The following is a 13,257-nucleotide window of genomic DNA, read 5'->3' as shown; positions in this document are numbered from 1 at the left end:
ACGCCCACACACACACACACACACACACACACACACACACACACACACACACACACACACACACACACACACACACACACACACACACACACACACACACACACACACACACACACACACACACACACACTCAGTTGACCATATTTATGAATGAAACATATTTTATCCATCTCTCTGATTCCTGTGTTGATCCAAAGCTTCGCAGCCCTGACCCTTATAGCTTTATAACTTTAATAGAAAAATACATGAACACATAAAAACATTTGTTTTTTGTTCAAACTTGCGTGTGCGTGTGCGTGTGCGTGTGCGTGTGTGTGTGTGTGTGTGTACAGTATGTGTGTTTTACCAGGCCAGGGGCGAGGCCATAAGTGGAGCCATGGGGCTTTTAGGGTTTTCTGCCACCTGCTGGTCGGTGAGGGCTCTCTGTAAAAAAAAAAAAAAAAGCATAAAAGGTTGTGGAAAAAGCACTGTAAATGTTTTACTTAAGTAAAAGTATCAATACTGCAGTGTAGAAATACTCTGTTAGGGCACGGTCACACCAAAACATGGCTGCCCGCTGATAAACTCAGGTTGTGCAGCGCATTGTAAAAAACGGAGTAGCTTGCAGAGCGTTCTGTGCCAATAACCAGTGACCCACCTGTCACTCACTTTCAGGACCCTCCCCCGTAGCCACCTTCGACTCACACGATTGGACAGAGGGGGAAAAGCAGCATCTGGCTCGAGCATTTATCTGCTTCAAATAAACGCACGGGTGTGCGACACACAGAAAGATGCGCAAGAGCATCAAACCACGCGATTGAAAAAGCATTGTCAGATTACGCCCCATAGGTAAAACAAAAGAGCGTTGTGACCGCGCCCTTACAAGTAAAAGTTCGCAATTCAAAATCTACTTGAGTAAAAGTACAAATGTATTGGTATATATAAAAATTGGATATCAAGTGCCTACTTTTCAGGAAATGTAAAGCAAGAACCCTGTGTGTTCCAATGATCTAATGAACTAGTTGCCATGTACAGCTGAATCATCTCTGAGAGAAGAAGCATCTGGTTGAACCTGCTGTCAGCCATCTGACGTCACAATTACTGCCTCGGCAGTGAGCTTACGTCATCGGCCCATAGTTTAAAGGTAGATGCCTTTGCGCAGAGTGCCGGGCTATGAGCTTGTAGATCTGCTATTTGTTTGAAAGGTCATGAAAATCTTTGCAAATATTTGAATATATATTTTTTTAAAGCGAACATTTGCGACTCAAATCTTTGCTTCTGGGGGATTCTACAAATGTACAATTCTTTTTTACAAAATGATATGTATTTGGCCGTGGACCCCCCATCTCAAAACATGTTGTTCCAGGGACCCCCAGAAGCAAAGATTTGAGTAAAAAAAAATCCCTTTAAAAAACATATTTGAGATTTGCACAAATGTTCAACATTTTTCAAAAATAGCAGATCTCCAAGTCCATAGCTATGAGCTTGTATATCTGCCATTTTTTTTAAATAGCCCAAAGTATAAAATAATGCTTAAAGTGGCGTTACACAGATGCGTTCCCGGTTTTAACGGGTTAATAACACTCACAGGATCTATACTGTGAGACAATAAAACGCTCACCTCGAACTTGCTGATGAACTCGGAGAAGATGCCAAAGAAGGCCTCTGAGTTGGTGGTCTTGCTGTCCTCGCCGAAGTACTGCGCCGTCTTGTTGAACTCGTCCACGGACCTCTGCTGCAGGGCCTCCAGAGACTGGAGCGCCGGGTGCTTGTTCTCCAGGAAGTTCTACACATGCTGTGAGTCAAGGAGCTACAATGCAGTGTTGATTATTTTTTTTTTTTTTTTCAGTGTTGATTTTAACAGCAAATTATGATTTAGTTTTAGTCATAGTCTTTTGAATAAAAATTCCATTTTAGTTTTAGTCATATGGGGTTAGGGTAGGGTTAGAAAGACTTCAGTAAATCGCTTCCGGTAAGGGTGTCCTTACTTCTAGGGTGACCACCCGTCCCGAAATTCGCGGGACAGTCCCGAAATTGGACCCTCTGTCCCGCGTCCCGCACAAGCAGGGCAATGTCCCGAAAATCAAAGTTATGGAAAAAAAAAAAAAAAAAGATTTTATTTTATAAAAAAAAGAAAGAAACCAAAAACTGGAAAAAAAACGAACCCAATCCGCCCAGAACCGCGAAAAAAACGAACCCAATCCGCCCAGAACCGCAAAAAAATTTTTTTTGCGGGAGTGGTCCGCATGCACGCGCGCTGCGCGCGCGTGCATGCGTCCCGCGATGTCCCGCGAAACGGGTTAATCTGTCCCTCAATGGACCTGTCTGGAGGTGGTCACCCTACTTACTTCAGAAAGCAGGTTTAAGGAATTAATGCATTCACCATCTTGATTTGAAAAAAAGTCTGTTTAGAGTAATTTTGCCTTTATTCAGCAAAGTTTTTTCTAAAGTGGTCTTTTGATTGTTCTGTGTTCCTAAATCCCTTTGTAGGGTTGAGAGGGCTTTTTTTTGGAGAATCCTCTCATCCCTTTGGAGTTTACCTATTTATAGGGGGGTACTTTTTCAAGTACCCCCTCCCCTGTGGGTGTGAGGTTCCTAATCACAGGACGGGATTTTTTTGGAGTACTCTTTCACCTCTGGGTGTGAAGTGCCCTGATTACAGGACTGGACCTTGAAGTCCCATAATACCTCTGTGTGTGCATATCCTGTTAAAGGAATAGGCCTTAAGGTGCCCTCTTATCTCTGGGTGTGAGGTTCTTTGTTCCCTTTATTCTTTGAAGAGGTTTTTTGGCCTCTCACCTACTAATTTTAGTGATTACCCCCCTTGGTTTTACCAAGTAATCACCCTCACTGAATTTACATTCCAGATCACCCTTAACCAAGATTAGGGTTAGGGTATAGGTCTTAAACACAAGAGTCTCCACTGACTTTACATTCATAATCACCCTCTATTGTGGTTATGGTTAGGGTGAAGGTTTAGCTATTCTTTCCTATTTTAACTGGCTAAGTTTTAGGCTTTTAAAAGCTCTAATCCAAACGCCAGGAGGGGAGGTGGTGTTACTTACTGTGCTCTGTACTCACTGCTCAATATCCATGGCTATGGACTAGCTCCTCAGTACTCCCTGTGTCACACGCAGTTTTACAAGATATTGTCACAACCCGAGGGGTTGCTACCCTTTATCAAGTAATTTTCTTCCCAGTGTCAAACGCAGTTCTTCCTGTCTCAGTACTCCCTGTGTCACACGCAGTTTTACAAGATATTGTCACAACCCGAGGGGTTGCTACCCTTTATCAAGTAATTTTCTTCCCAGTGTCAAAAGCAGTTCTTCCTGCCTCAGTACTCCCTGTGTCACACGCAGTTTTACAAGATATTGTCACAACCCGAGGGGTTGCTACCCTTTATCAAGTAATTTTCTTCCCAGTGTCAAACGCAGTTCTTCCTGCACAAGCTAAAATCCACAAGTTAGGAGGAGAGGGGGAGCTCAGTATTGACTGCTCAGGACCCACTGCTCAGCACTCACTGCCAGTCCCAGGCTAACCCTGGGGGACCCATACAGTTCAACAGTATACACGTTTTGCTCAGTATTAATACTAACCCAAGTATTAGATCCCTTATAGGGTTTCACTGTGCTCAGTGCTCACTGCCTGTACAATTGCATAGTACTTTTTTCATAGTACTTTCTGGCTAAGTTCTCACTGCTCAATACTGCCTGTCAGTACTTACTGCTTGGTACTCACGTTGGTTCTCTAGGCCTCTGGTCCATGGCCCCAGGCCTAAAAAACACTGTGGCTCTGGTGATCTCCTCCGTGGTCCTAATTCTTATCTCTCATTTCTGGTTTGATAGTTTGGTCTGTACCAAAGCCCAGGTTTCTTCTGGTTTTTAGTTTCCCTGTCATCTGCTTGCTCCTAGCTGGCTCACCTTGGCGACGTTTCAGACGGATTGTCCTTCATCAGGCTGTGTTACTTCTAATCTGTGTGCTGTTCGAACCTCTGTTCTTATGCACTGAGAGGTGGGCGTGGCTTTTTTCCACTTGGCCTATCAGTGTGTTGGTGGGAGTGGCTAGTTTGGCCTTTTGTCCAATTAGGTTTCTAGGGGAGTGGTCTCATTTCTTCATTATTGCCGTGTGTTCCTAGAGAGCACATGGCTGCTGTTTTTACTCTCTCTCTTGTGAGATTTTTGTTAGACTTTCTCTCAAATTGTGAGGTACTAGCTGGTTAGGGTAGGGTTAGAAAGACTTCAGTAAATCGCTTCCGGTAAGGGTGTCCTTACTTCAGAAAGCAGGTTTAAGGAATTAATGCATTCACCATCTTGATTTGAAAAAAAGTCTGTTTAGAGTAATTTTGCCTTTATTCAGCAAAGTTTTTTCTAAAGTGGTCTTTTGATTGTTCTGTGTTCCTAAATCCCTTTGTAGGGTTGAGAGGGCTTTTTTTTGGAGAATCCTCTCATCCCTTTGGAGTTTACCTATTTATAGGGGGGTACTTTTTCAAGTACCCCCTCCCCTGTGGGTGTGAGGTTCCTAATCACAGGACGGGATTTTTTTGGAGTACTCTTTCACCTCTGGGTGTGAAGTGCCCTGATTACAGGACTGGACCTTGAAGTCCCATAATACCTCTGTGTGTGCATATCCTGTTAAAGGAATAGGCCTTAAGGTGCCCTCTTATCTCTGGGTGTGAGGTTCTTTGTTCCCTTTATTCTTTGAAGAGGTTTTTTGGCCTCTCACCTACTAATTTTAGTGATTACCCCCCTTGGTTTTACCAAGTAATCACCCTCACTGAATTTACATTCCAGATCACCCTTAACCAAGATTAGGGTTAGGGTATAGGTCTTAAACACAAGAGTCTCCACTGACTTTACATTCATAATCACCCTCTATTGTGGTTATGGTTAGGGTGAAGGTTTAGCTATTCTTTCCTATTTTAACTGGCTAAGTTTTAGGCTTTTAAAAGCTCTAATCCAAACGCCAGGAGGGGAGGTGGTGTTACTTACTGTGCTCTGTACTCACTGCTCAATATCCATGGCTATGGACTAGCTCCTCAGTACTCCCTGTGTCACACGCAGTTTTACAAGATATTGTCACAACCCGAGGGGTTGCTACCCTTTATCAAGTAATTTTCTTCCCAGTGTCAAACGCAGTTCTTCCTGTCTCAGTACTCCCTGTGTCACACGCAGTTTTACAAGATATTGTCACAACCCGAGGGGTTGCTACCCTTTATCAAGTAATTTTCTTCCCAGTGTCAAAAGCAGTTCTTCCTGCCTCAGTACTCCCTGTGTCACACGCAGTTTTACAAGATATTGTCACAACCCGAGGGGTTGCTACCCTTTATCAAGTAATTTTCTTCCCAGTGTCAAACGCAGTTCTTCCTGCACAAGCTAAAATCCACAAGTTAGGAGGAGAGGGGGAGCTCAGTATTGACTGCTCAGGACCCACTGCTCAGCACTCACTGCCAGTCCCAGGCTAACCCTGGGGGACCCATACAGTTCAACAGTATACACGTTTTGCTCAGTATTAATACTAACCCAAGTATTAGATCCCTTATAGGGTTTCACTGTGCTCAGTGCTCACTGCCTGTACAATTGCATAGTACTTTTTTCATAGTACTTTCTGGCTAAGTTCTCACTGCTCAATACTGCCTGTCAGTACTTACTGCTTGGTACTCACGTTGGTTCTCTAGGCCTCTGGTCCATGGCCCCAGGCCTAAAAAACACTGTGGCTCTGGTGATCTCCTCCGTGGTCCTAATTCTTATCTCTCATTTCTGGTTTGATAGTTTGGTCTGTACCAAAGCCCAGGTTTCTTCTGGTTTTTAGTTTCCCTGTCATCTGCTTGCTCCTAGCTGGCTCACCTTGGCGACGTTTCAGACGGATTGTCCTTCATCAGGCTGTGTTACTTCTAATCTGTGTGCTGTTCGAACCTCTGTTCTTATGCACTGAGAGGTGGGCGTGGCTTTTTTCCACTTGGCCTATCAGTGTGTTGGTGGGAGTGGCTAGTTTGGCCTTTTGTCCAATTAGGTTTCTAGGGGAGTGGTCTCATTTCTTCATTATTGCCGTGTGTTCCTAGAGAGCACATGGCTGCTGTTTTTACTCTCTCTCTTGTGAGATTTTTGTTAGACTTTCTCTCAAATTGTGAGGTACTAGCTGGTTAGGGTAGGGTTAGAAAGACTTCAGTAAATCGCTTCCGGTAAGGGTGTCCTTACTTCAGAAAGCAGGTTTAAGGAATTAATGCATTCACCATCTTGATTTGAAAAAAAGTCTGTTTAGAGTAATTTTGCCTTTATTCAGCAAAGTTTTTTCTAAAGTGGTCTTTTGATTGTTCTGTGTTCCTAAATCCCTTTGTAGGGTTGAGAGGGCTTTTTTTTGGAGAATCCTCTCATCCCTTTGGAGTTTACCTATTTATAGGGGGGTACTTTTTCAAGTACCCCCTCCCCTGTGGGTGTGAGGTTCCTAATCACAGGACGGGATTTTTTTGGAGTACTCTTTCACCTCTGGGTGTGAAGTGCCCTGATTACAGGACTGGACCTTGAAGTCCCATAATACCTCTGTGTGTGCATATCCTGTTAAAGGAATAGGCCTTAAGGTGCCCTCTTATCTCTGGGTGTGAGGTTCTTTGTTCCCTTTATTCTTTGAAGAGGTTTTTTGGCCTCTCACCTACTAATTTTAGTGATTACCCCCCTTGGTTTTACCAAGTAATCACCCTCACTGAATTTACATTCCAGATCACCCTTAACCAAGATTAGGGTTAGGGTATAGGTCTTAAACACAAGAGTCTCCACTGACTTTACATTCATAATCACCCTCTATTGTGGTTATGGTTAGGGTGAAGGTTTAGCTATTCTTTCCTATTTTAACTGGCTAAGTTTTAGGCTTTTAAAAGCTCTAATCCAAACGCCAGGAGGGGAGGTGGTGTTACTTACTGTGCTCTGTACTCACTGCTCAATATCCATGGCTATGGACTAGCTCCTCAGTACTCCCTGTGTCACACGCAGTTTTACAAGATATTGTCACAACCCGAGGGGTTGCTACCCTTTATCAAGTAATTTTCTTCCCAGTGTCAAACGCAGTTCTTCCTGTCTCAGTACTCCCTGTGTCACACGCAGTTTTACAAGATATTGTCACAACCCGAGGGGTTGCTACCCTTTATCAAGTAATTTTCTTCCCAGTGTCAAAAGCAGTTCTTCCTGCCTCAGTACTCCCTGTGTCACACGCAGTTTTACAAGATATTGTCACAACCCGAGGGGTTGCTACCCTTTATCAAGTAATTTTCTTCCCAGTGTCAAACGCAGTTCTTCCTGCACAAGCTAAAATCCACAAGTTAGGAGGAGAGGGGGAGCTCAGTATTGACTGCTCAGGACCCACTGCTCAGCACTCACTGCCAGTCCCAGGCTAACCCTGGGGGACCCATACAGTTCAACAGTATACACGTTTTGCTCAGTATTAATACTAACCCAAGTATTAGATCCCTTATAGGGTTTCACTGTGCTCAGTGCTCACTGCCTGTACAATTGCATAGTACTTTTTTCATAGTACTTTCTGGCTAAGTTCTCACTGCTCAATACTGCCTGTCAGTACTTACTGCTTGGTACTCACGTTGGTTCTCTAGGCCTCTGGTCCATGGCCCCAGGCCTAAAAAACACTGTGGCTCTGGTGATCTCCTCCGTGGTCCTAATTCTTATCTCTCATTTCTGGTTTGATAGTTTGGTCTGTACCAAAGCCCAGGTTTCTTCTGGTTTTTAGTTTCCCTGTCATCTGCTTGCTCCTAGCTGGCTCACCTTGGCGACGTTTCAGACGGATTGTCCTTCATCAGGCTGTGTTACTTCTAATCTGTGTGCTGTTCGAACCTCTGTTCTTATGCACTGAGAGGTGGGCGTGGCTTTTTTCCACTTGGCCTATCAGTGTGTTGGTGGGAGTGGCTAGTTTGGCCTTTTGTCCAATTAGGTTTCTAGGGGAGTGGTCTCATTTCTTCATTATTGCCGTGTGTTCCTAGAGAGCACATGGCTGCTGTTTTTACTCTCTCTCTTGTGAGATTTTTGTTAGACTTTCTCTCAAATTGTGAGGTACTAGCTGGTTAGGGTAGGGTTAGAAAGACTTCAGTAAATCGCTTCCGGTAAGGGTGTCCTTACTTCAGAAAGCAGGTTTAAGGAATTAATGCATTCACCATCTTGATTTGAAAAAAAGTCTGTTTAGAGTAATTTTGCCTTTATTCAGCAAAGTTTTTTCTAAAGTGGTCTTTTGATTGTTCTGTGTTCCTAAATCCCTTTGTAGGGTTGAGAGGGCTTTTTTTTGGAGAATCCTCTCATCCCTTTGGAGTTTACCTATTTATAGGGGGGTACTTTTTCAAGTACCCCCTCCCCTGTGGGTGTGAGGTTCCTAATCACAGGACGGGATTTTTTTGGAGTACTCTTTCACCTCTGGGTGTGAAGTGCCCTGATTACAGGACTGGACCTTGAAGTCCCATAATACCTCTGTGTGTGCATATCCTGTTAAAGGAATAGGCCTTAAGGTGCCCTCTTATCTCTGGGTGTGAGGTTCTTTGTTCCCTTTATTCTTTGAAGAGGTTTTTTGGCCTCTCACCTACTAATTTTAGTGATTACCCCCCTTGGTTTTACCAAGTAATCACCCTCACTGAATTTACATTCCAGATCACCCTTAACCAAGATTAGGGTTAGGGTATAGGTCTTAAACACAAGAGTCTCCACTGACTTTACATTCATAATCACCCTCTATTGTGGTTATGGTTAGGGTGAAGGTTTAGCTATTCTTTCCTATTTTAACTGGCTAAGTTTTAGGCTTTTAAAAGCTCTAATCCAAACGCCAGGAGGGGAGGTGGTGTTACTTACTGTGCTCTGTACTCACTGCTCAATATCCATGGCTATGGACTAGCTCCTCAGTACTCCCTGTGTCACACGCAGTTTTACAAGATATTGTCACAACCCGAGGGGTTGCTACCCTTTATCAAGTAATTTTCTTCCCAGTGTCAAACGCAGTTCTTCCTGTCTCAGTACTCCCTGTGTCACACGCAGTTTTACAAGATATTGTCACAACCCGAGGGGTTGCTACCCTTTATCAAGTAATTTTCTTCCCAGTGTCAAAAGCAGTTCTTCCTGCCTCAGTACTCCCTGTGTCACACGCAGTTTTACAAGATATTGTCACAACCCGAGGGGTTGCTACCCTTTATCAAGTAATTTTCTTCCCAGTGTCAAACGCAGTTCTTCCTGCACAAGCTAAAATCCACAAGTTAGGAGGAGAGGGGGAGCTCAGTATTGACTGCTCAGGACCCACTGCTCAGCACTCACTGCCAGTCCCAGGCTAACCCTGGGGGACCCATACAGTTCAACAGTATACACGTTTTGCTCAGTATTAATACTAACCCAAGTATTAGATCCCTTATAGGGTTTCACTGTGCTCAGTGCTCACTGCCTGTACAATTGCATAGTACTTTTTTCATAGTACTTTCTGGCTAAGTTCTCACTGCTCAATACTGCCTGTCAGTACTTACTGCTTGGTACTCACGTTGGTTCTCTAGGCCTCTGGTCCATGGCCCCAGGCCTAAAAAACACTGTGGCTCTGGTGATCTCCTCCGTGGTCCTAATTCTTATCTCTCATTTCTGGTTTGATAGTTTGGTCTGTACCAAAGCCCAGGTTTCTTCTGGTTTTTAGTTTCCCTGTCATCTGCTTGCTCCTAGCTGGCTCACCTTGGCGACGTTTCAGACGGATTGTCCTTCATCAGGCTGTGTTACTTCTAATCTGTGTGCTGTTCGAACCTCTGTTCTTATGCACTGAGAGGTGGGCGTGGCTTTTTTCCACTTGGCCTATCAGTGTGTTGGTGGGAGTGGCTAGTTTGGCCTTTTGTCCAATTAGGTTTCTAGGGGAGTGGTCTCATTTCTTCATTATTGCCGTGTGTTCCTAGAGAGCACATGGCTGCTGTTTTTACTCTCTCTCTTGTGAGATTTTTGTTAGACTTTCTCTCAAATTGTGAGGTACTAGCTGGTTAGGGTAGGGTTAGAAAGACTTCAGTAAATCGCTTCCGGTAAGGGTGTCCTTACTTCAGAAAGCAGGTTTAAGGAATTAATGCATTCACCATCTTGATTTGAAAAAAAGTCTGTTTAGAGTAATTTTGCCTTTATTCAGCAAAGTTTTTTCTAAAGTGGTCTTTTGATTGTTCTGTGTTCCTAAATCCCTTTGTAGGGTTGAGAGGGCTTTTTTTTGGAGAATCCTCTCATCCCTTTGGAGTTTACCTATTTATAGGGGGGTACTTTTTCAAGTACCCCCTCCCCTGTGGGTGTGAGGTTCCTAATCACAGGACGGGATTTTTTTGGAGTACTCTTTCACCTCTGGGTGTGAAGTGCCCTGATTACAGGACTGGACCTTGAAGTCCCATAATACCTCTGTGTGTGCATATCCTGTTAAAGGAATAGGCCTTAAGGTGCCCTCTTATCTCTGGGTGTGAGGTTCTTTGTTCCCTTTATTCTTTGAAGAGGTTTTTTGGCCTCTCACCTACTAATTTTAGTGATTACCCCCCTTGGTTTTACCAAGTAATCACCCTCACTGAATTTACATTCCAGATCACCCTTAACCAAGATTAGGGTTAGGGTATAGGTCTTAAACACAAGAGTCTCCACTGACTTTACATTCATAATCACCCTCTATTGTGGTTATGGTTAGGGTGAAGGTTTAGCTATTCTTTCCTATTTTAACTGGCTAAGTTTTAGGCTTTTAAAAGCTCTAATCCAAACGCCAGGAGGGGAGGTGGTGTTACTTACTGTGCTCTGTACTCACTGCTCAATATCCATGGCTATGGACTAGCTCCTCAGTACTCCCTGTGTCACACGCAGTTTTACAAGATATTGTCACAACCCGAGGGGTTGCTACCCTTTATCAAGTAATTTTCTTCCCAGTGTCAAACGCAGTTCTTCCTGTCTCAGTACTCCCTGTGTCACACGCAGTTTTACAAGATATTGTCACAACCCGAGGGGTTGCTACCCTTTATCAAGTAATTTTCTTCCCAGTGTCAAAAGCAGTTCTTCCTGCCTCAGTACTCCCTGTGTCACACGCAGTTTTACAAGATATTGTCACAACCCGAGGGGTTGCTACCCTTTATCAAGTAATTTTCTTCCCAGTGTCAAACGCAGTTCTTCCTGCACAAGCTAAAATCCACAAGTTAGGAGGAGAGGGGGAGCTCAGTATTGACTGCTCAGGACCCACTGCTCAGCACTCACTGCCAGTCCCAGGCTAACCCTGGGGGACCCATACAGTTCAACAGTATACACGTTTTGCTCAGTATTAATACTAACCCAAGTATTAGATCCCTTATAGGGTTTCACTGTGCTCAGTGCTCACTGCCTGTACAATTGCATAGTACTTTTTTCATAGTACTTTCTGGCTAAGTTCTCACTGCTCAATACTGCCTGTCAGTACTTACTGCTTGGTACTCACGTTGGTTCTCTAGGCCTCTGGTCCATGGCCCCAGGCCTAAAAAACACTGTGGCTCTGGTGATCTCCTCCGTGGTCCTAATTCTTATCTCTCATTTCTGGTTTGATAGTTTGGTCTGTACCAAAGCCCAGGTTTCTTCTGGTTTTTAGTTTCCCTGTCATCTGCTTGCTCCTAGCTGGCTCACCTTGGCGACGTTTCAGACGGATTGTCCTTCATCAGGCTGTGTTACTTCTAATCTGTGTGCTGTTCGAACCTCTGTTCTTATGCACTGAGAGGTGGGCGTGGCTTTTTTCCACTTGGCCTATCAGTGTGTTGGTGGGAGTGGCTAGTTTGGCCTTTTGTCCAATTAGGTTTCTAGGGGAGTGGTCTCATTTCTTCATTATTGCCGTGTGTTCCTAGAGAGCACATGGCTGCTGTTTTTACTCTCTCTCTTGTGAGATTTTTGTTAGACTTTCTCTCAAATTGTGAGGTACTAGCTGGTTAGGGTAGGGTTAGAAAGACTTCAGTAAATCGCTTCCGGTAAGGGTGTCCTTACTTCAGAAAGCAGGTTTAAGGAATTAATGCATTCACCATCTTGATTTGAAAAAAAGTCTGTTTAGAGTAATTTTGCCTTTATTCAGCAAAGTTTTTTCTAAAGTGGTCTTTTGATTGTTCTGTGTTCCTAAATCCCTTTGTAGGGTTGAGAGGGCTTTTTTTTGGAGAATCCTCTCATCCCTTTGGAGTTTACCTATTTATAGGGGGGTACTTTTTCAAGTACCCCCTCCCCTGTGGGTGTGAGGTTCCTAATCACAGGACGGGATTTTTTTGGAGTACTCTTTCACCTCTGGGTGTGAAGTGCCCTGATTACAGGACTGGACCTTGAAGTCCCATAATACCTCTGTGTGTGCATATCCTGTTAAAGGAATAGGCCTTAAGGTGCCCTCTTATCTCTGGGTGTGAGGTTCTTTGTTCCCTTTATTCTTTGAAGAGGTTTTTTGGCCTCTCACCTACTAATTTTAGTGATTACCCCCCTTGGTTTTACCAAGTAATCACCCTCACTGAATTTACATTCCAGATCACCCTTAACCAAGATTAGGGTTAGGGTATAGGTCTTAAACACAAGAGTCTCCACTGACTTTACATTCATAATCACCCTCTATTGTGGTTATGGTTAGGGTGAAGGTTTAGCTATTCTTTCCTATTTTAACTGGCTAAGTTTTAGGCTTTTAAAAGCTCTAATCCAAACGCCAGGAGGGGAGGTGGTGTTACTTACTGTGCTCTGTACTCACTGCTCAATATCCATGGCTATGGACTAGCTCCTCAGTACTCCCTGTGTCACACGCAGTTTTACAAGATATTGTCACAACCCGAGGGGTTGCTACCCTTTATCAAGTAATTTTCTTCCCAGTGTCAAACGCAGTTCTTCCTGTCTCAGTACTCCCTGTGTCACACGCAGTTTTACAAGATATTGTCACAACCCGAGGGGTTGCTACCCTTTATCAAGTAATTTTCTTCCCAGTGTCAAAAGCAGTTCTTCCTGCCTCAGTACTCCCTGTGTCACACGCAGTTTTACAAGATATTGTCACAACCCGAGGGGTTGCTACCCTTTATCAAGTAATTTTCTTCCCAGTGTCAAACGCAGTTCTTCCTGCACAAGCTAAAATCCACAAGTTAGGAGGAGAGGGGGAGCTCAGTATTGACTGCTCAGGACCCACTGCTCAGCACTCACTGCCAGTCCCAGGCTAACCCTGGGGGACCCATACAGTTCAACAGTATACACGTTTTGCTCAGTATTAATACTAACCCAAGTATTAGATCCCTTATAGGGTTTCACTGTGCTCAGTGCTCACTGCCTGTACAATTGCATAGTA

General features: G+C 44.0%; 1 protein-coding gene across 1 annotated transcript in view; it reads right to left on the bottom strand.

Annotated features, from left to right (window-relative positions):
• Nucleotides 1-342: 342 nt before the first annotated feature.
• Nucleotides 343-13,257, bottom strand: part of grid2ipa (glutamate receptor, ionotropic, delta 2 (Grid2) interacting protein, a) — a gene marked incomplete at both ends in the record, with an annotated part of 88,296 nt that continues 75,381 nt past the window's right edge. Inside the window, 2 exons of the mRNA XM_080448106.1 lie at nt 343-423; nt 1,601-1,765. Coding sequence (XP_080304232.1) covers nt 343-423; nt 1,601-1,765 — 246 coding nt within the window. The remainder of the gene's footprint in view (nt 424-1,600; nt 1,766-13,257) is intronic.

This window comes from Gymnoscopelus braueri, assembly GCF_963280865.1.
Source record: "Gymnoscopelus braueri genome assembly, chromosome: 13".
NCBI classification, from domain to species: Eukaryota; Metazoa; Chordata; class Actinopteri; order Myctophiformes; family Myctophidae; genus Gymnoscopelus; species Gymnoscopelus braueri.
Note: the sequence above shows the minus strand (reverse complement) of the source record. Positions and strands in the feature narration are given on the sequence as shown.